The following is a 24,549-nucleotide window of genomic DNA, read 5'->3' on the forward strand; positions in this document are numbered from 1 at the left end:
GAAACGAAGTCGCCAGGCTTTCCAAGAATTTTCAGGCTTTCCAAGTCGCCAGGCTTTCCTTGTGCTGCGGCAGTGTGGTCAGGCGTCTGCCGGCCAAGATGCTGGGTGGTGTGTTGGGGTCGTCGTATGTGTAAAGGGGCGTGGAATTATTCACTTCCTCGACCTCGTTCCGGCACTGTTAACAGCTCGACGAAGCCTCTAGAGCAGGGGTTTCAAACACGTGGTCTCAAACACAGCCAGAGGTCTTAAAAGCGCACAATGATCGCAAGCCACTGTGACTTGTGAATCGAATACTCTAGAGTGCGCACAAGGCTGGACGAGCGCGGGGACGCCGAGAGAATCCCCGCGCCATTTTATGACCCCACAAACGGAGCTGCACGTCGCTAATGAGAAGGCGACGCATTGACTAGAGTTTTCTATCCTTCCGCTAAATTGCAAAGGATTCAGTAGGTTGTGCTGTGTTTGTGGATGTTTTTTTCCTGTTCGCCTTTGTGTCAAACACTTTTACTGCGCTCCAGATGTGGCGAAAATGGTGCAGCCCCGCATCGTAGCCTGAGTTCTGGCGTCAACATGACTGCACGTGTGCTTAGGCGCGTGCCGCAGCGTTAATTGTGGTCTGGGTGAGAGCGAAATCGCCCTGCTTAGGGAAATACTGCAGATGATACCTAAAAATTTCGAGCCCTTAGCTGACCGCGTGGTGCACCACGCACACATGCACGTCCAAACATTTGTAGTCCAGCTGTTTTCCCCCATGCGAAGGCAGTGAGCTGGGAAACGTGACGTAGACGAAGGCTGTGCAGAAGAAATTCCGAAAACGTGGAAAGCGGGAACTGTACATCTGCCGTAACGAGCGTTGCTTTGGATATTTTTTTTATAAAAACGAAGTAACTGTAACGGTATTTCTTGTTACAGTTATTCCATAAAAAGTAACAGTGTTACAGTTACAAGTTCTTCTAGCTTAAAGGTAACTAGTTACAGTTACAAGTTACTGAAAAAAGAAACTAGTTACCGGTATCGCGTTACTAGCAACTAGTTACCGCTCAAGACTACTCCCGGCTGTGTTTCTTGCACGACGCACGTTTTCGTGCGCCATGCAAACAGACCGCGCGCTGCATGACGTAGGGGCCCATGCTCGCACCCAATCTCCGTCAGCTCCCTGGGATCATGTTTTGAACCCGATAATGCACTCGAGCTCTGTGAGACGTCTCCTGTGCCTCTGGGTGCACCTGTACGGTTTCGCATCACAAGACAAACGTTGCTGCCTGCGGCCGCAGCGCCACTACTAGGCTAGGCTACCGGAGGTGTATCTACGCTGCGGAGCCCCTGTACCGACTGCAGTGTACTGCTCCCATAGTTCACCCTCGATTGGATTTGGACCGCATCAGGACATTTTATGTGTATATACCCAGTCCATTGCCTCTACAATGCTGTAACTTCCTGATTCTATTTCTGTCTTAGCGCGCCACGCACTACAGGAGGGAAGCCATGTAGTGACGCCACTATCATCTTCATCCACGTCCAATCACAATATTCATCACCTATGCTTGTTCGGCAGCGTCCGGTTTGCCACGCGCCATGAAGAAGGAACGCGACTACACGCCTGGGCGGTCGCTCTTTTTCTGCGCTCCCACTTTTGGCTGGGCATGAGGATCCAGACTAAATGCAGGAAGCCGTATCCGCTAAAATCAAGCCTGCTTCCTACACCCTCAAACAAATGTTCGCAATGTGTACTTTGGAAAAGCAGGGGATTCAACAATGGCGCACCGCTTTTCTGCAAGAAAAAAACGGGCTATGCCACAGCCAACAAAACACAGACGTTTTTTGCACATGATTGATCCGGAGTTAAGATGAAGACTTCTTAGACAGCTCTCTCGCAGCCTGAAAACTTGATTTTCACTACTACGGTGAAACTAGGCCTACATCAACTGCTGCATGTTTCTCCTTGGACAAGCTAGAAATCGCTACTCTGACCATTGTACCTCTTTAGAAACTGTTGAACATTCTTTATCAGAACACGTGGCCTACATGTCACCAAGATCGCCTTTTTTTTTCAGGAATTTCAGCACACATTGCTAGTACCTGTTGATGTAAAATTTAATATTGGAGAATGGATTTGCCTTTCGAAACAGTGGCAAGCTGCCACTAGTTTGTTTTATTTGAATGGGTTTGCAACATATCTCAAATTGGGAAGTTTGTGACGCAAGGTAAAAATGTTTACCGCCGTTCTACGCCAAGCACATGCCGGTTTTTCTTCCTGCGAAGCACCTTTAAAAGCCCTTTTTTCTCACGCCCCAACCTTAAGCACAGACGCATGTAGACGATATTAAACTCCAGAAAACCTCACTGTTTTCATAGATGAGTCTTCTCTTTCTCTGTCTTTGTCTAGGCTAGCGTGTATGCCGCGGAATATACTTGGGGATTCGGCGACTGGTGAATGGAGAATATGATGAGGCTCTTTTTGTCACGGAGGCAAATTTTCTAAAATAAGCCTTTGAGAGGGTTAAGACGCAAAAACACCGGTCGGTCTATACTGGGACGTTCGCTTAAAGGAGCCATGAAGACAAAATGCAAGTTTGTGTTATTCGAACGATTTCGTGTTTTATAGTGCCCCCAGCGCTTGTCCGAATGCAAACGATGCTTAATTCACTGAGAAATTAATAAATGTAAGTAAAACTTTTGATTTTCCAGCTAAATCGTGTGTTTTTGTGGTCCCAAATAACATCACAGGAACGGACCGCTCTGCAGCATAGGGTCCCTTGATTCACGCATCCGCCGTACAGGGTGGAGACATGTATTGGCTGGCGCCGCTATTTTGGTCCACTCGCTCGCTGCCGAAGCAAGCTATTGCATCAAAACCGCGCTAAAATTATCGCCGCAACGGGGTTAACTGGCGAAGTTTGAATCATCGTATCTGTTTCACGTTGCTGGGACTCCTGGGAAACGAAAAGAACAACGCGTTGTGCACGTTGACCAAACTGCAGCGGCATGGGACCGTTCAAAGGCTGTATCCACCCTGAACGGCGGCGCTGGCATCGAGGTACTCGCTCGTTTGTTTTGGTTACGGAACCTCGATGGCGCCACCATATCACAGCGTGTCGTTTTCTGCCTTTTTTTCGTTTTGGGAGAAAATCCTTTCGTGAAACATAGTGCTCGCTCGACAAATATGTTCACGTTAGATACCCTCGCGTCAATCAATCGGCCACTGTCGACTGAGAAAACGCCGAAGCCCCGCAGTTCTGTGCAGCTAAACAAGCATAGTCCGCACTGTACCATCAACAGCAGTACTCAGCAGTACTTCTAGGTTTACATGTGCTTTCGTAACTTACACTTGCAACTATTCTTACGGCTATAAAAAGAATGTGCCCTAAATTTAAGCGCAAATAGCTCGTTCGTCAAGCTTGTAAGCTCTGCGTAATTTGCGTTTACTTTCGCCGGCCTCCGCCAATCGCAGAGCTGGCTCGAGTGACATCATAGGTTCTGTTACGGGAAATGAGCTAGTGGGTCGCATGGCCATTCCCTTTTTTCCTAATTACGTAGCTTATTTGAGCGAAGTATACGTTAAAAGTGGTGTCATTATGATTCTAACGAGGCAATCTTTTTAATGAACCAAACTTGTGTATTCTCTTCATGGCTCCTTTAAAGCCTCTGATGAAGTTCTCATGGCTTTTGAAACTAGTAGATGTCGGGGCCCACGAGTTGCCCGCTAGCTAGTCCTGAAAGTACTGCAAGGCTGCGTTTAGCAGCCTTATTGACATTTTCGGCGATTTCAAGCAAGATATTGTGGCATCACTGAGTATGTGACACATAATTATGATCCTAAATTGATAGATGCTGGAAAGATGTACTAACGCATAAATGCAAATAAGTCCCCGTGAAAAAAACAATGAAAAAACTTCCATGGCCACACTTTTCCGGTTCTTAACAAATCTGTCACCCGCAATGTCTTTTTGGCCACTAAGCTTTGCTCTTCTGCTGATCTGTTGTCATATTTGTAACCATAGTGTACGATTTAAATATTCTGGTTTTACTTTGGTCCTCATGTTTTGGTTTCCTTAGAGGGTAAAATTGTTTTGTCTAGTAGAGCACCTTTGCAACTGCGGTATCTTATTCTAACCCCTGCATCTTCAGTCACCTTCCTACGCCTGCTTAGGATAGCATTCCAAAATTCAAGAATGCGTCTTATCACAAAAATCACGCACTATAAAAACCTCCCCACATTCTGAATGAATTTAAAAATTGAAAGCAAGCCGTGAATTTTCTTTTGAACAGAACTAGCAAACCTAGACCTAGTAGTGCCTTCACATAAAGAACAATCAAGGAAGAGACTGAAATAAAGACTCAAACACGTTTCAATCTATGTGTTTTATTTATTTTAGTCGAATTTACTCTTTTCATTCTTTAGAGGTATGCTTCTATGCGCAACTGAAGTGTGTGTCTGCGTTTTCTAGTAGAAATAAACGTTAATATTTTTAGTGTTACGGAATGATTACTACCGTTTCTTTGTTCTGTATGCCTAACTTGTATCAGTAATTGGTCAGTCGTAGTTCTGGGGAACTCGGACCGAACATTCCTCCCTTGCTGCATTAGGAGCTTACACGGTATCATATTGCAGCTAAAATATGTCTTCAGTGAAAATATGTAACCACGCTAAACCCGCGAAGACAAGTGATGTTGCTACTACAGTAAGGTAATTCCTTTGCGTGATTTCGCGAAAGCCATAACGTCGTATAAATCACCTTCTTAAATTCCACTTCAATGCCCTTTCAAGAGGTCCCTCAGCGGCCATGAATTTTGCCCTCAAGTAAGGCGTTCATTATATACAGAGGTTTATCATCGCCGCTATATCGTGGACCCGAACCGTTCGCGACTTCCGAGGTGGCGGCCGCCAACTACGCAGATAGTGTAGTTCATAGATGCACTGTACGCTGTGCCGCCTTGAGTTACCGGGCTCGCTGCCGAGAGTGTCGCGCTCACGGTGATGCGGGTGTGTTCTGCGTGTTGGGGTGTGTACAGACTGAGATAACTGTCACTTGAACGAAGCAGAAAATTCTAAGGTTATGGCAAATGCAACTACGCACGTAAGAGATTTTGCCCTCGATTGGGAAACGTTATGGATCCCCAACGCAGAGCCTGAGGTCGTAGCCGGCCCATTAAGCTCGCTAAACGTCAACGCCCGGGTACCTCCTAACCTGTTCAAAACATAGAGCTTTATTTTAGGCCTGAGTTATATAAAACCATTAAAATCAATTGTCAATTTTTCTGAGCAGGGATTTTTTCACCTTCCTTGGTTGGCTTAGGGCAACACAAAAACCTAAATACAGCTGAACTACTTCACAAGCGACGTCGAACTGTTATATGAAGCTGGTGCAACTAGATAACGTCGGTAAAACCGGCCGGTACCATTAGTCCTAGTGAGGAAAAACAATAAACAGCCGGCGAATACGCTTTTGGAGGTATGGGGTATCACCGTTGTTTGACGATGTCGGGTTTGCAATATTCCGCCTTCAAGCAGGTGAAAACTATGAGCATTAACTTATAACTTGCACTATATAGCGCTTTGCTTCAAACAGTACCACAATATCCATGATAAACTACTAAACCGAGCCTGTTGTTAGGCGTAGAAGTAGCGTCCAGGCTTCTAGAACTTAGGTTGTGGGGCCGAGCCTCACAACTACTTTTGTTTTGTTCGGAAGTTTTTGTTCGAAAAATGACTCCTTGGATCCCTTTTAAGCATTTTATTATATAAAAGGGCTTGGTACCTTTTAAGCTGTTAACATTGGTAGAGCAGCTGTCACGATGTTAGACAAAAGTTCGGCATCGCACCGCAGTGCCTTTGCTGCAGCGACATAAAAACAGAATTTCGCCGCTCTGTTACACTTAACCGTTGAACCATATAAGCAAAGAGAATATCGGCTTACGTGTGTCTATGATGTACGTCTGCCTATGACTCGCGCCTGATCTTCGGTAATCCTCAACAGCTATTCTTGGACCTTAATTTTAAAACATTCATTCCCCAATTCACAACTGCTGATACGGTGTAGCCCTAGAATCTAATGGAAGTTAGCAGAACCATTTTATTTGTACAAATGATGGGCGCTGAATACTTGTTATAAAGCATTTATTTGTTTCAGAAGAAAAAAACCTGGAATCGACATTCACGCTTCATAGGCCAACGTTTGGAGTTCGTTTTACTGTCATACTGGAACTTTCGTCCTTGCCATGCAATATCCACTACTTCTCTTGGCAATACATGCACAGTCATCTACTAACAAACTGTTACAAATTTTATGAGCACTGACAATTCTATTGCTGCCTACAACAACGCTTGAAGGACGCAGGAACGTTTCGTTGCCACCAATGCACAGCTTCTTTTTTATAACAGCAAAGACTTGCAATCAAAGCATTTATACTTTTGAGTTATGTGAAAGTTGGAAGTTATACAGAACTTGCCCCGCTTTACTCTGATGAAGCGGCGTTGTTGAATTTCAGTCGTTGTTCCTGTGGTTTGGTCTTCTTCACGTAGATGAAGTACCCCATTTCCTCCTTCCGAGCGTCCCACTACAGGGCAATACCGGGAAGGTGAGGGAAGGAAAAAGGAAAAAAGTCAGGAACATCGCAATTTTTACAGTAATAAACAGACGTATACTACGTCTATTTGTTGTATTTTGTTTGAAACGTTACCACTGCAAAAAAAAAGAAATACCCAACATCTTTTTCGCTATAGCAATAGGGTTCTTTTCCAAACAAAGATATTTGCGCTGCTGAGCACGAGGTGGCGGGTTCGATTCCCGGCCGCGGCGGCCGCTTTTCTGCTGGAGGCGAAAAGCAAAAACGCCCGTGTGTACGAGATTTCGGTGCACAATAAAGTTCCCCAGGTGGTCAAAATTAATCCGGAGCCCTCCACTACGGCGCGCCTCATCGCCTGCGTTGCGTCGGCGCGTTAAACCTCACACTCAATCAATCAAACAAAGATATCCAAGAAGTCAGCTGTGGTTTTACCGATCTTGATTTCACCGCTTAGAGCACTTTTCTTTATTGTTCACTACTGTGCCATAATTGGGGTGAAGGTAACAACGCTACTAAAAATATCCCTTAAGAAACCCACTGTCGTCTACTAGCTACGCATTAACCATAATTTGAAGTTTTACTTCGCACTGAGCCTCATAAAACCCGTTAGAGAAGAAAACGCGTGTACCAAAGGATTCTACCGCGTACCTTGAACGTTTCAAGCGTTCTGATGGAGGTGGAACGCAAACCCGCTCGTGTGTATGACATATCGTCGCATGTTAAAGATCCCCATGTGGTCAAAATAAACCGGAGTGCACACTACGGCGAGGTTCATCGCCTGCGTTGCGTCGGCGTGTTAAAACCTACAATCAATCAGTGTGTGTGTGCGTGTGTATGTGTGAGTGCGTGTCTGTGCGCGTGTGGGCGTGTGCGCGTGCGTGTATGTTTTGTGTTTGTGTGCGTGTGTGTGTGTTTTTGTGTGTGCGTGTGTGTGTGCGTGTGTGTGAGTGCGTGTGTGTGCGTGCGCATGTGTGTGTGTGTGCGTACGCGTGTGTTTTTTGTTGGTGTGCGTGTGTCCGTGTGTGCGTGTGGGTTTCGTGTTTGTGTGCGTGTGTGCGTGTTTGTTTGTGTGTGTGCGTGCGTGCGTGTGTGTTTGTGTGCGTACGTGTGTGTGTGAGAGTGTTTGTGTGCGTGTTTGTTTGTGCGTGTGTGTGCGCGTGTGTGCGTGCGTGTGTGTGCATGTGTATGTTTGTGTGTGTGCGTGTGTGTGTGTGTGTGTGTTTGTGTGCGTGTCCCCCGCACGGGGCACCTTGAGCAATCTTGGTGACGGTACTGGCGATACCGCGGACCCCGAGCCCCCAAACATAAGCTGGATCCAACCGTGGTGATGTGTTTTTAAGGTGAAGGGTAGAAACCTCTAACGGTGGCCGTCGGAGCCCAGGTCAAGCTCCGGCGGATGGGCTCCCTGTCTGTTTACCAGGCAGGGAGCTCCGGGACCTCCTCAGCTATCAGGGTAAGGTTGTGGAAGAAAGTACCCCCGTTTCCCTGCTTTTATACTATGCTTTATGGTATTGTCTAAACCCCCCCCCCAACCGTGATCGGTCCCTGAAAAGGGGCCGCACCGAAGTATCCTTTCCTCCGTTGCCGTCGTTAACCTTTCCTGAACCGAACCATTTTTCTCGATTTCTTGTGATGGAATCCCTCAATCCAACCCACCCTCTTGCATCTCAGTCAGTCTTCTTGATCGCTAAGTATCTTGAAGCCATAGTAGGAAAATCGTATAAATGCAAAAAACAAAGGTCTGGTGAACTCTTAATTGAAATAAATGACAAGCAGCAGTCTGCAAAGCTTCTAGCTCAGACTAGACTGGCTGATCTTGACATCCGGGTCACACCCCATCGGAGCCTCAACAGCTCGCAGGGTGTGATATCCGAGACAGACCTCCTGAACGAAACCGACGCGGATCTCCTTGCCGGCTTGAAGGATCAGGGCGTCACTGCCGTGAGACGCATCACCATCCGCAGAGACGACAAGGAGATTCCCACCAAACACATTATCTTGACCTTCGACCGCGCAATTCTTCCACAATACATAAATGCAGGTTTTATCCGTTGCTCCATCCGTCCGTACATCCCGAACCCGCGGCGCTGTTTTACGTGCCAGCGGTTCGGGCATGGTACGAACTCTTGCCGTGGCCGAACGACGTGTGCAAAGTGCGCGGCGCACGATCATCCGAGCGAGAACTGCTCAGCCGAAACTCTCACTTGTGTAAACTGCGGGGGGCCGCATGCGGCATACACCCGCAAGTGCGAAAAATTTCAACTAGAAAAGAAAATCATCACCATCAAAGTCACTGAAAACATCACCTTCCCAGAGGCGCGAAAGAGGTTCGCCTCTTTCCCCCTGGGGAGGTACGCCGACGTGGCTCGCCGGGGGGCGGAGCGGCGTCTCGTTTCCACAGGGACCCAGTTCAGCGAGTCTGACCTGGTCCCTCGCCCGCCCCCCCCTGGGTTGCCTCTGGCAGCCCAACCCGCCACCACGCCGCTTGCTGAGGCAGCAGCGGTTGTGGTGGCAACCTCTTCCGTCGGGACCGGTGCCGCTCCCGCCTCTGTCTCCCCGCCCTCCAGTGCGTTGGAGGGTACAGAGGTGATGGACACCACGGGCACCGCACCGGTTCCCACCGCCACCGCACCGCCTGTGCCACCTCTGGCGCCCCGGACGCCCTCGGCGGTGGCGGCTCAAACGAAGGGCTCCCGAGGGGGGGCCAAGTCCAGGGGGCCCGGTCCGTCGGGCACCCCTCGGACATCCGACGACGACATGGATGTCGGGCCGTTCCTGCCTGCAACGCAGCGCAAGGAACGCGTCCCGACGCCAAAGCCTCCCGACAAGCCAAAAAAGGCGAGAGTCACAGCCCCGAAAGACGACACATAAACAAACACACACACTCCAGTAGCTCTCACACTAAATAATGGGAAAAGAAAACATAATTCAATGGAACTGTAGAGGCCTTCTTAAAAATCTTGACGATGTATACGAAATACTGCATGCTAATCAGCCAAGTGTGATGTGTCTTCAGGAGACGCATTTGAATTCCAAGCACACAAATTTCTTAAATAGGTACATGGTCTTCAGAAAGGACAGGGATGGCTGCACACACTCTTCGGGCGGTGTAGCCATAATAGCCCGAAAATCCCTAGCATGCCACCCTGTCGCTCTCAACACCGTCCTTGAGGCTGTAGCAATACGGACAATAATTTTTAATAGGTTGATAACGGTATGCTCCATATACATTCCTCCTGATGTCACACTTTTGAGCTCTGACTTCGAGGCGCTGGTCGACCAGCTGCCCGAACCGTACATCCTAACAGGCGACCTTAATGCACACAACTCTCTTTGGGGCTCCTCCAGAACGGATGCCCGAGGTCGCCTGTTGGAGAAGTTTCTTACATCCTCCGGAGCATGCCTTTTCAACAAAAAACAGCCTACATATCATAACTTAGGACACAATACATACTCTCATCTTGACTTGGCTATTGGTTCCGCAGTTCTCTTTCCATGTCTTGAGTGGGGTGTGGGCACGGACCCATATGGTAGTGACCATTTCCCCACTTCATTAACGTATATAGGTATAGGCCTGAGCAGTCCATCTTCCCATAACAGGTTTAATGAATCCAAAGCAAACTGGAGTACATTCACAGAAACATCTAAACTACACCACACAACCATAAAACACCTACACGTGGAGGAAGCCGCCCAACTCGTCACGGCGCACATCCTCGACGCCGCCGACAAGTCCATTCCCCAGGCCTCCAGTGGGTCCCGCAGCCCAAGGAGGCCCTGGTGGAACGAGGACTGCAGGCGGGCGCGAGAGGCCCAGAACAAGGCGTGGGGTGTCCTTCGCCGGTACCCCACGTCACATAACCTCATTTCTTTTAAACGGGCAAAGGCTTTTGGAAAGCGAGTGCGTCGTGAGGCGAAAAGGGAGAGTTGGCGCACCTTCCTCACTTCCATCAACTCGTACACTGACACACATAAAGTCTGGACACGAATACGAAAACTAAAAGGACAACAGACACACAGCCTGCCCCTGGTTAGTACAACAGGGGACACACTGGAAGACCAGGCTAACACACTTGCACAACACTTCGAACACGTGTCCAGTTCAGCACACTACACAAACACTTTCATGAAACACAAAACATCTGTAGAAAAGAAGTCCCTGCGTGATAACAACAAGTCGCACACTTCTTACAATTCTCCTTTTTCAATTCATGAGCTGAAGGTTGCTCTGAGCACATGTAAGCCTTCAGCTCCAGGTGCAGACAAAATCACATACACCATGATACAACACCTACACCCAGACACTCTTGAAACACTCCTACATCTATACAACAACATATGGCTTTGGGGGCACATTCCTCGCTCTTGGAGGGAGGCTATAGTAGTGGCTTTCCTGAAGGAAGGAAAGGACCCTTCCTCTCCCGCCAGTTATCGCCCCATTGCCCTGACAAGCTGCCTGTGCAAGCTCCTCGAGAAGATGATAAACAGGAGACTCGTGTACTTCTTAGAGTACAACGGTCTTCTCGAGAGCTGCCAGGCGGGCTTTAGGGCGGGGCGATCTACGAATGATCAACTCGTTGCGTTAGAGTCATATATTAAAGATGCTTTCCTGCATAAGCAGTACTGTATGACAGTATTCTTTGATCTTGAAAAGGCGTACGACACTGCTTGGCGGTACGGCATCCTCGGCGATTTGAAGTCCTTTGGTATGTCGGGTAACATGTGGAACACGCTTGCCAGTTACCTCTCTGAAAGAACGTTTCGCGTGCGAGTTGGAACTGCACTCTCTAGGGTTCATGTGCAGGAAAACGGTGTTCCGCAAGGTGGAGTTTTGAGTTGCACGTTGTTTATTGTAAAAATGAACTCTCTTCGGAAGGCTCTGCCACCAACCATTTCCTGCTCAATCTATGTAGACGACGTGCAATTATCCTTTAAGTCTTGTAACCTGTCTATCTGCGAGCGCCAAGTCCAGCTTGGTGTTAACAAGCTAGCTGGCTGGGCAGATAGCAACGGTTTTAAATTTAATCCAGTGAAGTGTACTTGTGTTTTGTTTTCGAAAAGGCGCGGCATTCGGCCGGATCCAGACATCAAACTCAATGGTGTCTCAATTCCAGTCAGAAATGAACACAAGTTTTTAGGTGTAGTCCTTGACGAAAAGCTCTCGTTCATTCAACACATAAAACAACTTAAACATAAATGCTTAAAGGCCATGAATATACTCAAGGTTCTCTCCCACTCTTCATATGGGGCTGACAAACAACTTCTTTTACGTGTTTTTACCAGCCTGATAGGTTCACGATTAGACTATGGAAGCGTTGTTTATGGGTCAGCAAGTAAGACATCCCTCAAAATGCTGGACCCAGTGCTTCATCTGGGGCTCCGGTTGGCATGTGGCGCCTTCCGGACTAGCCCGGTCGAAAGCCTCTATGTGGAGTGTAATAAGTGGAACCTACAACGTCAGCGAGCATACACAGATCTTCTTTTTGCTTTTAAAATTTCATCTATGCCACACCATCCTTTTAAATCGGCTTTTTATGATACGTCTCAGACTGCACTACTCCTAAACCGACCATCGTTCTCTGGGCCCTTCTCTTACAGAGTTAGAGAGGAAGCGTCAGAGCTTTCTGTCTCCTTTTTAGACACCATACAAAGTTCTCAAACAGATTTTATAGCACCATGGCATCTCCGCCCTGTATCATGCGACACATCCTTCACACATGTAGATAAAAACCGAGCTCCCACATGTGCAATTCTGCAGCACTTCTTGTATTTGCAGCAGAAGTATCAATTTTCTGAATTTTATACGGACGCCTCTAAAACTGCCACCTCTGTGTCCTGCGCGGCGCATGGGCCCGGCCTTAATGTCACTAGAAGTCTTAACAGTAATACCAGTATCTTTACGGCAGAGGCTAATGGTGTACTTCTTGTTGTTAATCATATCCTTCAAAGTCACATCCCACAATCCATTATATATACAGACTCCCTCAGTGTCGCGCGGGCGTTGTCGTCATCAACGTCTTCAAAAAATCACGTGGTAAATCTAATAGTCAAGGGTATTATGTCGGTGTATGTACGCAAATTTGAACTGGTTCTTTGCTGGGTCCCTGGCCACAGTGGTATAGCCGGGAACGAAGCAGCGGACCGAATGGCTGCTGCTGCTACACTCTCGAATGCAGTAGACATAACCACATTACCCTACACTGACGTGAAACCACACATTCGACAACAACTTCGCAAAACATGGCAAACACACTGGAGTGAACAGACAGACAACAAGTTACACGTAATAAAACCACACTTGGGACCATACACCACCGACACACGCAATAGATACACTGAAGTCGCCTTGGCCAGATTACGGATAGGGCATACGCATGCAACACACTCGCACCTTCTCACTGGGTCTCCAAGACCTCTGTGCAGTAGGTGCGGAGAGGCCCTATCCGTGATGCACATCCTCATACAATGTAAGGCACTCGACACTACACGACGCAAACACTTCCCTCAACTACACACACGACATATTCCACCACACCCATCACTCTTCTTAGGAGACGAAGCCCTGTTTTCAATCAAACGCGTTTTCGAGTTTCTCACCGACGTAAAATTTTTACATCTCATTTCTTATCATGCATGTTGACAACCTGGCCCTTTACACCAGTCATCTTCATTACGTTGTGTTTTACTTTGTTTATTTTTACTAAAGTGTTCTTTTACTTCCATGTCACTTTCATGTAATCACTTTTGTTTGGCGCTCTTTGCCCTTAGTCGGCCTTGCGCCATTAAACTCTAAACATCATCATCATTGTGTGCGTGTCCGTGTGTGTCGGTGTCTGCGTGTGCGTGTATGCGTGCGTGTTTGTGTTTGTGTGTGTTTGTGTGTGCGTTTGTGTTTTTGTGTGTGCGTACGTGTGTGCGAGTGTTTGCATGTGTGTTTGTGTGTGCGTGTGTGTGTGCGTGTGCGTGCGTGTTTGCGTGCGTGTGTTTGTGCGTGCGCGTGTGTGCGTGTGTGTGTTTTGTGTTTCTGTGCGTGTGTGTGTGTGTGTTTGTGTGTTTGCATGCGTGCGTGTGTGTGTGCGTGCGTGTGCGTGTGTGTGTGGTTGTGTGTGCGTGTGTGTGTGTGTTTGTGTGCGTGTGCATGTGTGTGCGTGTGTGTGTCGATGTCTGTGTGTGCGTGTGTACATGCGTGTTTGTGTGTGTGTGTGTTAGTGTGTGTGTGAGTGTGTGCGTGTGTGTGTGCGTGTGTGCGCGCGTGTTTGTGTGCGTTTGCATGTGCGTACGTGCGTGTGGATGCGTGTGTGCGCGCGTGTGGGTGTGCGTTTGCGTGTGTGTGCGCGTGATTGTGTGTGCGTGTGTGTGTTTGTGTGCGTGTGAGTGCGGCCGCGTGTGTGTGCGTGTGTGTGTGCATGTGTGTCTTTGCGACGAAAATGTTCCGGGACTTGGTTTCGGAAATAAATGACAGGCAGGGCTGACGTGTCAAGACAATTGTATTACTAACGTTTCGACCGGGGTCCGCTATTCGTCAGAGTCAACGTTGCTACTTGAGTGCGCATGATATACAGGCATCAATGATAAATGCCTTCAATTAATGTCTTGGCAGATACAAATCCAAAATCGAAAACAAACAGAAAGTCTGCACGAACAAGACGCGTGGTGCCTTTACAAATGTGGGTTTTAAGACGAAGCTTTCAGATTCAGTACCATGTGTATTCGATTATTATGAAATCAATGGAGATCAGCACGGGCCATTGCTGGACAACATAATAACGGTCGGTGACGGTGGCTGTGTGCCTTACAGGCAAACCCAAAAGGAGCGATGAACAAAAGATGAATACTTCATTACTGGAAACGTTGCATATCCGTTTTGTGTGTAAAATCGAGCGCAATTGGTAAAGCCTTCCCAGAATTGGTTGCTGTGCTTTCGTGGTTCAATTAATGGTAATGCAAGGACGCCTGCGTGTCAGGACAAGAAACCTATCAACTTTCCTACACTTTTATTATTGCCATATTTACCCGTGTTGTGTTCATAGATAAAAAATACACACGTACTGCACTTTTTTGATAGGAAAGAAAACATGATTTCAGTATTGTGGCCCTTACATTTTCGGACGAGTGATCAGGAAGATTTACATGCCTGGAGTAAGGAAGACCAGGGGAGGAACGTGCGTGGGCCCTGTGGTTGTTAAAGCAGATCCTGAAAGATCTTTCGGTTTGGCCAATGTACTGCAGCACACAGACTGAATATTCTATACGCCTCGAGCTTCGCGATCGCTGCGCCGCCTGCCGCCACTTCTCCCCGGCGTTGACGGGACTTGCGCTGCGTGACTGATAGGGGCTCGTGCAGTGTTTTGGTTCTATTTCGCTTCTTTTCGCCTTTCCACGCCTAAAAACACTTGTTATGGTGATAACTATAGGCAAAGAGAACGTTTAGGTCACTTCAAAAGCAGCTGCGTCTTCGTAGAGTACGCGATCGCCTGCAAGAGCTACCCGGGGACGCGGTTCTGCGCGCTTCGTCGCCGCTCTTCCAGGCGTCGGCGACGGCAGCAGCATATCACCCATGTCACCTCCAAAACATCAGGCACAAATGAATTCTACTGAAGCCTCGTTTAGACCTGATACTGGCAGAATGAGAGGTTGGCTTCATTTTGCAGCGTGGACAACAAATGCGGCTTCGTTTCGCATATATACGCCACAGAAAAATTAGTTCGGGGATGTGATTACCCAATCCCGGACAATAACTTATGCCTTTTATAAGAATATAAACCATGCGAAAACCTAAAGTATATTCCAAGCCTATGCGTCGCTAAATATGTGCCCACACACCCCATATAGCAAGAACCAAGGAAATGAAACCACAGAAAAATAAATACTGTGCCAATGCGGAATTTAGAAACATAATAGCTCTAACGGAAATAAAAAAAAACAGTGCTGCTTCTTGCATGCTAAAGACGTTCGTCTAAACTTAAGCCAGGTAGGTTTCACTAGACCAACTATACGCGAAATGCACTGCTATTTCGCGAGAAATCGGTGGGGGGGCAGACAGGGGGACGCCGTGTACAAATGCGGAGCGGAATCAAGCTATGAACGTTTTAGTAATCCCACAGATAAATCTCGCGTTCACTTTCCTTTTGTTTTTCTACTTCAACGAAGAGCTGATCGTACGGCGGACGCATTTTTGGAAGTATACAGGGTAGGCTGTCGAACCCGTTTATAGCGAACTGCAATATGCACCGCGATTTGTTCGATACATCCAATAGTTCGATATAGCCGAACCCGCCTATAACGAGCTTATTGTTACGAGTTCGCACTGCGCGGTAGCCCCCCCCCCCCCCTCCCTTGCTCAACGCCACCATCCCCGCATAGAGAAACGAAGACAGTAAAGTAGCCATTAACCATACCCAAAATAATCTATTTATTGCAACTAATAAAGCTTCTTTCCACCCTAACTGCCTACTTTGCAAAAAAAAAAGCGGTGATTTTTGCTTTCACTTTGGTTTTGGAGGCTACAACTAACATAGCCTTCTCTACACGAAACATTATTTGCAGCAGTACGAGTCTGCGTTCTCCAAAATCGAAGAAGCATTGGCGGAGCACATCGACTACCGAAAGCGCTTTGCTCTAAGCATCGGACGGCTTTCACTTGCGACAGCATCGGCAACGTTGGCGAACTCTTCCCACAGTTCACCAACTCTTCACAGTTCACAGTTCCCACAGTCTTAGTCTGGACTTGCTGACTGGGCGGGTTCCGTCGTAAGTCCCACGCGTCGGAAATAGTTGCGGAAAGTGTCGGCCGTCACGTCGGTCCGGGCAAGGCGCAATTTCCCAGTCCCGGCTCTTGCTCCGTGGTCGCGGCCAATCCACATCTCAATCGCCGCTCCGAGACCATGTATTTCGGCGGCCATTCTAGGCGCGCGGAGTTCGATATATCGGATGTGAACTTCGTTATAAGGAATCAGTTTCCCATGTATATCCGTAACTGAATTATTTTTGTTCGATATATAGCATAATTCGCTCTATCCGGGTTCGTTATAGCCGGGTTTCACTGTATGTGATAAGGCCCTCTGCTTTCAGTTTCTGGTTTATTGTGCAGGCTCCCTGTGCCATATGACGATATTTCGAAGAAGCATTTAGTCGCGGACGCGGATTATATTGTAAGCCCGTCTCCGCGCTGCTCGCAGAGGATATACCTATGTAGCAGATGAAAGTCTGCGGGCGTGCACCTCACGACAAGACGACTCTGTCGTGTGCTGATCCCCGAGTTTAATTATGTATTGTCCATCGTACTTTTGTTGAATGTTCCCGAAATTAACACAGACTGGCTTGTAAATGGTGGTGAACAATAATATTGGCAAACGTAACTGGCGTGCTGTCAGGTATCAGTGCTCCTCTGAATATGTAAGCGCACAAAACCGATTTAAAACGTAGTGTATAGCCGTAGCATGAACATCTGAGGAACCGCCGGTTACGGAGACACGGCTAGTAAATTCAGGTCAGTGTAACTACAATCGGCTCCATCATACGCCGGTTCCGCGACGCTGGCTTGTGGCACACACCTGGCACTTATACAGACCGAATATACCACACTAAGCTCGCGTCGGAAACATTTACACTCTCGAAAACACACCTCCTTTGCGAACAGAGTGACTGCTCCACATAAACATGGATTTCAAACGCCCGCAAACGGTAAATCTCAGTCGTGAACGCGCCGCAAAAGCAGCGGTGGCACTGGGGAGCGGGGCGCGGACTCCCGCGGCTGCTTTCGAAACGGGCCGCTAGGGGCATTTCAGTGGCGCCCCTACAGGCCGCGCTCGAGGCGTATAAGGTATACGACATTCGACGAATGGCAATTACAGACGCCTTTAATTCTTAAGGAAAACTCAGAAGCTGTTCTGCTTACTGTTATTGAGTAATTGAAATTTTTGGGAGTACATTTGTGTGACGCCGTTGGAGATCACTAGGGCGGGATTCCCGGAAATTCGAATCGTAACTGATGATAGATGGGTAATTGTGTTTTCCTAATTTAATGATTATCTGGGTCGTCCGTACGCATTTTGAAGAGCTTGTTAGTGATATGTGTAGGCCTGAATTATTTCAAAAAAATTGTTTCATGGTTTCGCCCTAACTGACACTACTTGGGCGTTTTTGCATTTCGGAGCGAAATGGCCGCTTCTGCATTTCGGAGCAACATGGGTGCTCTAAAACTTGTCCAATAAATGCTTCACTGATTGATTTATGCTATGTGCTTTCGCTAAAAAATGTACTTATATAACAGCACAACGCAAATTTTTAAAAATTCGGCCTGGGGCGCTGGTAAAGTGGCGGCAAGTATTTTTTTAATGACACGCATGATGGGGGGCGAAGACCTTAACAGAGATGTCAACTCCTACCGAAACTGCTTGTTCACACGGCTTCGCTTTCCGTGACCACATTGTGGATAAAGTGCGGGAGCTCAATATTGCTGAAAATTGCAAAAATAGCGCCAATAAGAGAGCAAAAAGCGCCTAAATACTTTTCGGTAGGTATTTTTTATCGCAGGAAAGTTCAGATATTAAACTGGTTTTCGTTGATATGGGTAACTAGTGGAAGTATCTAAACACTTTCCACAAGATTTCGCTATGACACCCGTCTACAGCAACAGTAAGGATTTTGGGGAAAACGGCGTGCTTTTATCGACTCTTCAATATCTATACAGCGCGTTAACATATTCCATTTCTTTTTGCTTTGAAGTGCTGCTGATACAGTTGTCAAAAAAGGGTTTCAGGGTGTCGTCCTAATCCGCGTATAAAGAGGCTAGCGAGATTGTCAACAAAGAGACCCTGGACCTGGATTTCAGTTCAATGTTCCCGCGTTCACGCAGCGTTAGCCACCTGTTCATACTCTATGAAACCCTGTGACTCCTATAGGAGCCTGTATTATCTATACCAATTAAGGGAACTGCTTGAGTGACTGACTGACTGACTCTGAGAATGACCCCAGCCAAAACTGCTACGCTTAGACACTTTAAATTTCGGAAATAGAATTGTGTAATGATGTAGGCGTTCACTAAGGCGCGATTTTTCAAAAGTGTTCTCATAATAAAAAAAAGGGGAAATTGTGTTTTCTCAAATTCGTCATTATCTCACTCACCTGTTCACAAATCCGAGTCCTTTTTGCTGATATGTATAGCTCTTACGAATATCTAAAAATAGTTATACGGTTTTCCCTTACCGACACTTTGGGCCGATCCTTCACTTCGGAACAAAATCGGTGTTTTGCAAGACTCCAATAGATTTTTCACTAACTAATTTACAATTGCGTTTTGCTAATAAATGTCACTAATACAAATAGACAAACAAATTTTTAGGAATACTCCTAGCGGCGCCGGTAAAAATAATAAAATATATTTTTTTAAATAACATGCGTGACGAGCCGAGAAGACATAACTGGTGGTATTACCGCCCAGAAAATTGCTCATTCAAAAGGCTCCAAATTTTGTGCGCATTGTGATTGTAGTGCGGGAGCTGATATTGCTAAAATAAAAAAAAGTTACACCCTGGTTGGAGTGGTGAGCGCTTCAATAGCTCTTATTGTGTTTTTTTTATCGCTGGCCAGTTCAGAAATTGAACTGGTTTTTGTTGATGTAGGGACATATACGGGTGTCTAAACACTGTTTTGAAAACTTTTTCATAACCCCCAGTGAATAAGTAACATGATGGTTTTCGGAAAATTCCTTGGTTTAAAAACCACTTAATAACTAAGCAGCCCTTCGTATATATAATTCCGTTTAGATTGCAAATGCTACTCGTACAGTTGTCCAAAAACCATTTTTCCGGATTTCGTCCTAACCCGCGTATAAAGACGCGAACGGGATTTTCAACCTCCTGCTTCCTTGATAGAGAATTCAATTTTCCCGTGTTCGCATAGCTGTCGCCATCTGTTGGCAGTTTTGGCAACTACGCACCTCCCCTTACCAGACCAAGTTATTTATTATAAAAGTGTGACTGATGAGTCTCCTTCGTAGTTACTGAGATAACACTTGGCATGGGGAAGTAGTCGTTTGAGTGCTCTTCTCTGTCTTGGTACAATGTTTGTCCGGAGAGTTCTAATACTACAATCATTCTAGCCTTTTCCTATTGCCTTACGTCTCCGGTAGGAGCCCGTGTACTGATATACCGCGGGAGTTCCTGATTGTGCACAACTTAACGAAGAACTACCTAAGTATAACAAAAAATAACTGAACAGGTGTTTTGTCCTTAACTGGCACTTCTATAGTGCCCAACCCGGCGTCGCCGAGTACTACGGCTAATTTATCATGAGAGTGTGACTGATGAGTACCCGTCCCACCTACTGAGATAACACTTGCCATGGGTAAGTACTCAACTGAGCGTACCATCTTGGTACGATTTGTCACGTGAGAGTTACAATAAAACTCCTGAGTTCTACCCTTTTCCCGTTAGCTTACCTCGTCGCGAGGAGCACAAGTATTGGGAGTTCCTCATTGTGATAACTTCAGGTCGAACTACGTAATTATGACAAGATATAACTGAACAGGTGTTATGCCCATTTGTATAATTGGTATGCTGGCCCACCCGGGCATCGCCGGGGCTACCACTAGTAAATATTTAAAAGTCGACAAGAAATTGCCATCTTTTCGAATACAGAACAATGGTTTTTTTATTGTGGAACCAGTCGATATTCTTACTTTCATTTATTTACAATTGTATCACAAACAACTCAAAAGAATACAGAGGCGGCGAAGCAGCGGTAAACAAAGTGACTTGCGTCGGCGAGCGTCGCAGAATCGAATGCTGCGGCGTCTGCTGTGCAGGCTTTTATCTTTCGGCGCGGGAGTTTCTGGAACCGTCGATTCACACCCATAACATTGTACATCACCGCAGATTATTCTGGGCTAACGGCGTTAGGGCGAAACACTCTGCTTATCTGAATGAGATAGCCCGTGCAGCATAAAAATTAAGAACGGAACACGCGCTTCGCATGGGACACAGATAACAGATTCGGGCGCGGCCGGGCATTAAAAATTATTTCTTTTGTAGTGGGCAGCCAGAAGTGGCGAAGACCGGAGATACCGAGCGGAACGCGTTCCGCTCCCCGCTAGCAGACGACGCTAGCTTTCCTAGCCCAACTCGCAACCGCAGCGCCGCGGTGGCGAGAGTCGCGGCCGGCCGCCTTCTCTCCACGGCCGCGGCGGGGAGATACGGAACTGAAACTAAAGCGTGGCAAACTGTTCGCATGGCGACGCAGTGAAACATCCCCCTCACGAGGGGCACGATCAAATGCAGAGCATTTCCGGGGGCCCACGACGTTAAGTAGTTTGCGTTACGTTAATGTTGTTGCACTTGTGGCATCTGCTGACGAGAGAGCGCTCGTCAGCAGTAAAATTGGCTGCCTCGGCGCACGTTGAGTCCGAGAGAGGGGAGAGAGTGTCCTTCAAACGTGCCTGGGCGCCCTATCGAATGTTGATCGCGCCGATAGTCAAACATCTGTGCCGGGCATGTCGAAGCGAGCGATGCGGACAACTACAGACGCCAAGAACGGGTGACATCATGAGTTAAAGAAATGCTCTGCATTTAAAACACATGGTGGTGTCATTCTGCGCCATGAAGATATTTCAAGGAGTCGAAAGAGCACTTGACACGCGGACTGCAACATTGTCATCAGTTCTATCCAAAAACTTTTAAACAACTCTAGTTTGCTATTTTAAAGCCTCTTTTCTTCAACAGCAAGTAAAATGCACTCGTGATGCACTCTACTGCTAGCCTTCCAATAAATGGTAATTGCAAACATTAAAAAGAAATACAAATGGTGATCGGGATTTCATACCCCTTTCCTGTCCAACAAAAAGGTTTTAGAAAAAATGGCCACAAGTTATCAAATTTTTTGTATTTACGCCTTCCTAATGTTGATTCGACATGTCATAATGGAAAGCTCAGAGTATTTTACACAGAAAACAAACCCACATTTGTGGGGGCTGGGCTTGTATTCGTATGATCTGTGCATAGTAATACCTTAAAAACGGCATCAGGCGCAGAAAAACTGCATTTCTGCGTATTTTTTGTCAGTTTTGTATTGTTTTCAGGAATACATCTATTATAAATAGATTTTCTGAAAATATATAATAATGAAGTTTTTAACATAAACAATATTTATAGTTTTATTATTATCACAAGTAATTACGGAACTAGTTGAAGGTTAAGGTGCAAGAAAACATGACGAAGGAGCCAGCACTAAACCGCGAATAAATGAGACACCAAGAAAGCAAAAAAAATTACTTATCGCCAGCGCTGCAGTGCACGAGCCTGCTACCATGTACCGCCCAGCAAAATTTATTTTTTGTGACTGCAAACCAGCGCTGCAGGTACTAAGGTACCCAATGAAGCGAGGCGCGTACGATCAGCTGACCACTGATGTCGCTATCCTGTTTAAAGAGTTGAATGAAAAGGGCCACACGGTGGTGTTTCAGTGGATACCAAGTCACTGTGGCATCGCTGGAAATGAGCTGGCGGATGCAGAAGCACAGCAGGCACACCACAATGGAACTCTCCTGTCTATACCGATCACAAGGCAGGATGCTATCGCGATAGTCTATGGAGCACGGAAACAAGCTGCAGCCTTGCATTCGTCGGAGCCGCAGAATCGACATCAACGCCTACACAAGCTCGATCCAGAGCGGAAGTTCTGCGTCAGTCATGCTCCTCGTCTTCGCCAAAGTCAAGAGACATTGCTACACAGGCTGCGTCTTGGAGTAGCATTGACTCAGAAGTATCCTCACACAATCGGACGAGAGGACAGCCCAGACTGCCTTCTGTGTGGTTGTCCTGAGACTATCGAACATTTGCTTAGTGCTTGTTCAAAGTACTCCAGTGAGCGAATGAACCTTGAGACAGCTTTACTACGCTTGGACACTCGCCCTCTGTCCGAACAAAAGATTTTAGGCACGTGGGCTGACAACAGGAAGCAAAGCCTAGCCGTTAAAGCCATGCTTGCATTTCTTGGTGACTCTTTTTTGGATTCTGGCCTCTAGGTTGCGACAAAAATTGAACAGACTGCGAAAGAATGTCTGAGCAGTTTTTTTTTCATGGATGATAGTCATGTGCTAAAAAGTGAACTGTAGTCATCTGATTCAGCGCCCCGTGGTACGTGAGACGTTTATTGGTATTACTGCTTGTACATAGTTCATTTTTTGCTTTCAGTGTCATTTCCCATACTTTCCATATTCATTCCTTTCTCTTTCTGTCCTCAGTACCCTTCCCCCAGAGGGAAGTAGCAGGCCCAAGATCAATTTCTCAGGCCGACCTCTTCTCCTTTTCAACAAAAATTTACTCTCTCTCTCTTTCGTCACAACGAAAGCCCCGCCAACGCCTATGTGTTTGTGCATTTTGCAAGCGTGATGACGGAACACACACGAAGGGAACGGGTCTATTTTTTAGCCGATAGTGTTTTTCCCAGTCCTGAAAGTTATGTCTTACGCCTGTTTATCAGAAAATACAAGAATAGCAAGAAAAAATTTAAGTTTTCATCGCGCAGGCGGCTAGCGTGATCGGGCCAGCTGGGGCGCCATTTTTAATGTGCGATTTGTCGCCCCTTATTGGCTAAATGAGTGAACTACCGAAAACAATAAAGTCTCGGAGGCGTTCGCAGCGACTACAAGGGGCTGTGAAACCGAAACCGAAACAGGTGCCACTTAGTAAACGAATTTGTTGACCCACACGTTTGTGTGGGCTGGGCCATACTTTCTGATCTGGGACGAAATTTTCTGATCATTTTCGGCTCATTTTCTGACAGAAACCCGTTTTATTTGTTGCAATTTAAGATCTATATTACCACGTGAATAAACAATGCTTATATATTTTTGTAATTATAAGGCCTATCATGCCGTAGCGTGACGTTATATAATTTGTTATTCTGAAGCCCAGCCTAGGCACGGACGGGGTAATTTAACGAAATATTTTAACGAAAAATTCCAATACTTGTTCCAATCTTTTTGATAAAATGGTATGCTTTGGTTTCAATTTCTCTCATTTCTGACGTCTGTGCAACTGAAAATTTTGTTCCTTTGGTTTTCGGAGAAAAGTAACATTTTAAGATGGCACACACCAATCTCCCGTTAGTGAAGGAACTGTAGCATTGTGAAAGTCGGCAATCAGTTTATTTTGATTCGTGCAAACAGCTGATTTGTATGTTCTAAAGATGATTTGGATCACACTGACGGTTCGAAACTTTTTGTACAGCAGCATAAGTTATTTAACAGGCAATTCCTAATAATTTACGGCAGTTCAGGAAGCCGACAGTGTTAAAGAGAACTTAAAGCAATTGGGTCGATGAACGTCGCAATTGTTTATTTTGATTTTATTTAGAAAACACTCAGATAATTGTAGAACTATGTGTAATTGGGTGCTAATCATCCATCCTACTAGAGGCTAAAACACATTTATTTTCCATAATTGGCGTAATTTCTCTGCATACTGTATTTAATTATATCGTAGTTAACATTGCTTGCAGATACCTCCTGCCCGCGATTTAGTTTTGCCACTGCAAGAAATATCTCTTCGCTGTGTGAAAGCATACAACGCAACCGAAACTATGACGCCGAATACATATTACATGGGCTATTTGGAATAACAGTTACCTGGTAGAAACGCTTACCTGTTGAAAACAGAAGAACTAGAAGAGTCATGAGTGGCTCCATGGACGCGAGAAACGAATGAAAATACTGAAGTGCCACGTATACTTTCCTCCAAATGGTGTACATTTAAGCTCAGCGAGCACATATATAAGGGTTTCATATCAGTCCCATCTATTACGTTTTGTTTTTCATCCTCCGGTCCACGGATATGCTGCACAATGCCATGAAGATATCTCCATTACACACGGAACTGTTCAGACATCTCGTGACAGAATTTGTGAACTTCACGGCCAACCTCGATCGAAGCTGATAAAATATATCATAAGGGCGCACTGGAGCATTTTCAAAAACTGCTGATG

At 46.4% G+C, this 24,549-nt stretch overlaps 1 protein-coding gene across 1 annotated transcript in view; it reads right to left on the minus strand.

Moving 5' to 3' along the window:
- LOC144139992 (uncharacterized) overlaps window positions 1-24,344 on the minus strand; it is a 132,171-nt gene extending 107,827 nt beyond the window's left edge. The window contains exons 1-2 of the mRNA XM_077672208.1: window positions 24,211-24,344; window positions 6,451-6,558 (exon numbers count right to left, since the gene is read on the minus strand). Of these exons, the coding sequence (XP_077528334.1) occupies window positions 6,451-6,558; window positions 24,211-24,316 (214 nt within the window). The 5' untranslated portion in view covers window positions 24,317-24,344. The remainder of the gene's footprint in view (window positions 1-6,450; window positions 6,559-24,210) is intronic.
- Window positions 24,345-24,549: the final 205 nt, after the last annotated feature.

This window comes from Haemaphysalis longicornis, unplaced genomic scaffold, assembly GCF_048455015.1.
Source record: "Haemaphysalis longicornis isolate Haplotype H1 unplaced genomic scaffold, Haemaphysalis longicornis Haplotype H1 scaffold_5, whole genome shotgun sequence".
Classification (NCBI taxonomy): Eukaryota; Metazoa; Arthropoda; class Arachnida; order Ixodida; family Ixodidae; genus Haemaphysalis; species Haemaphysalis longicornis.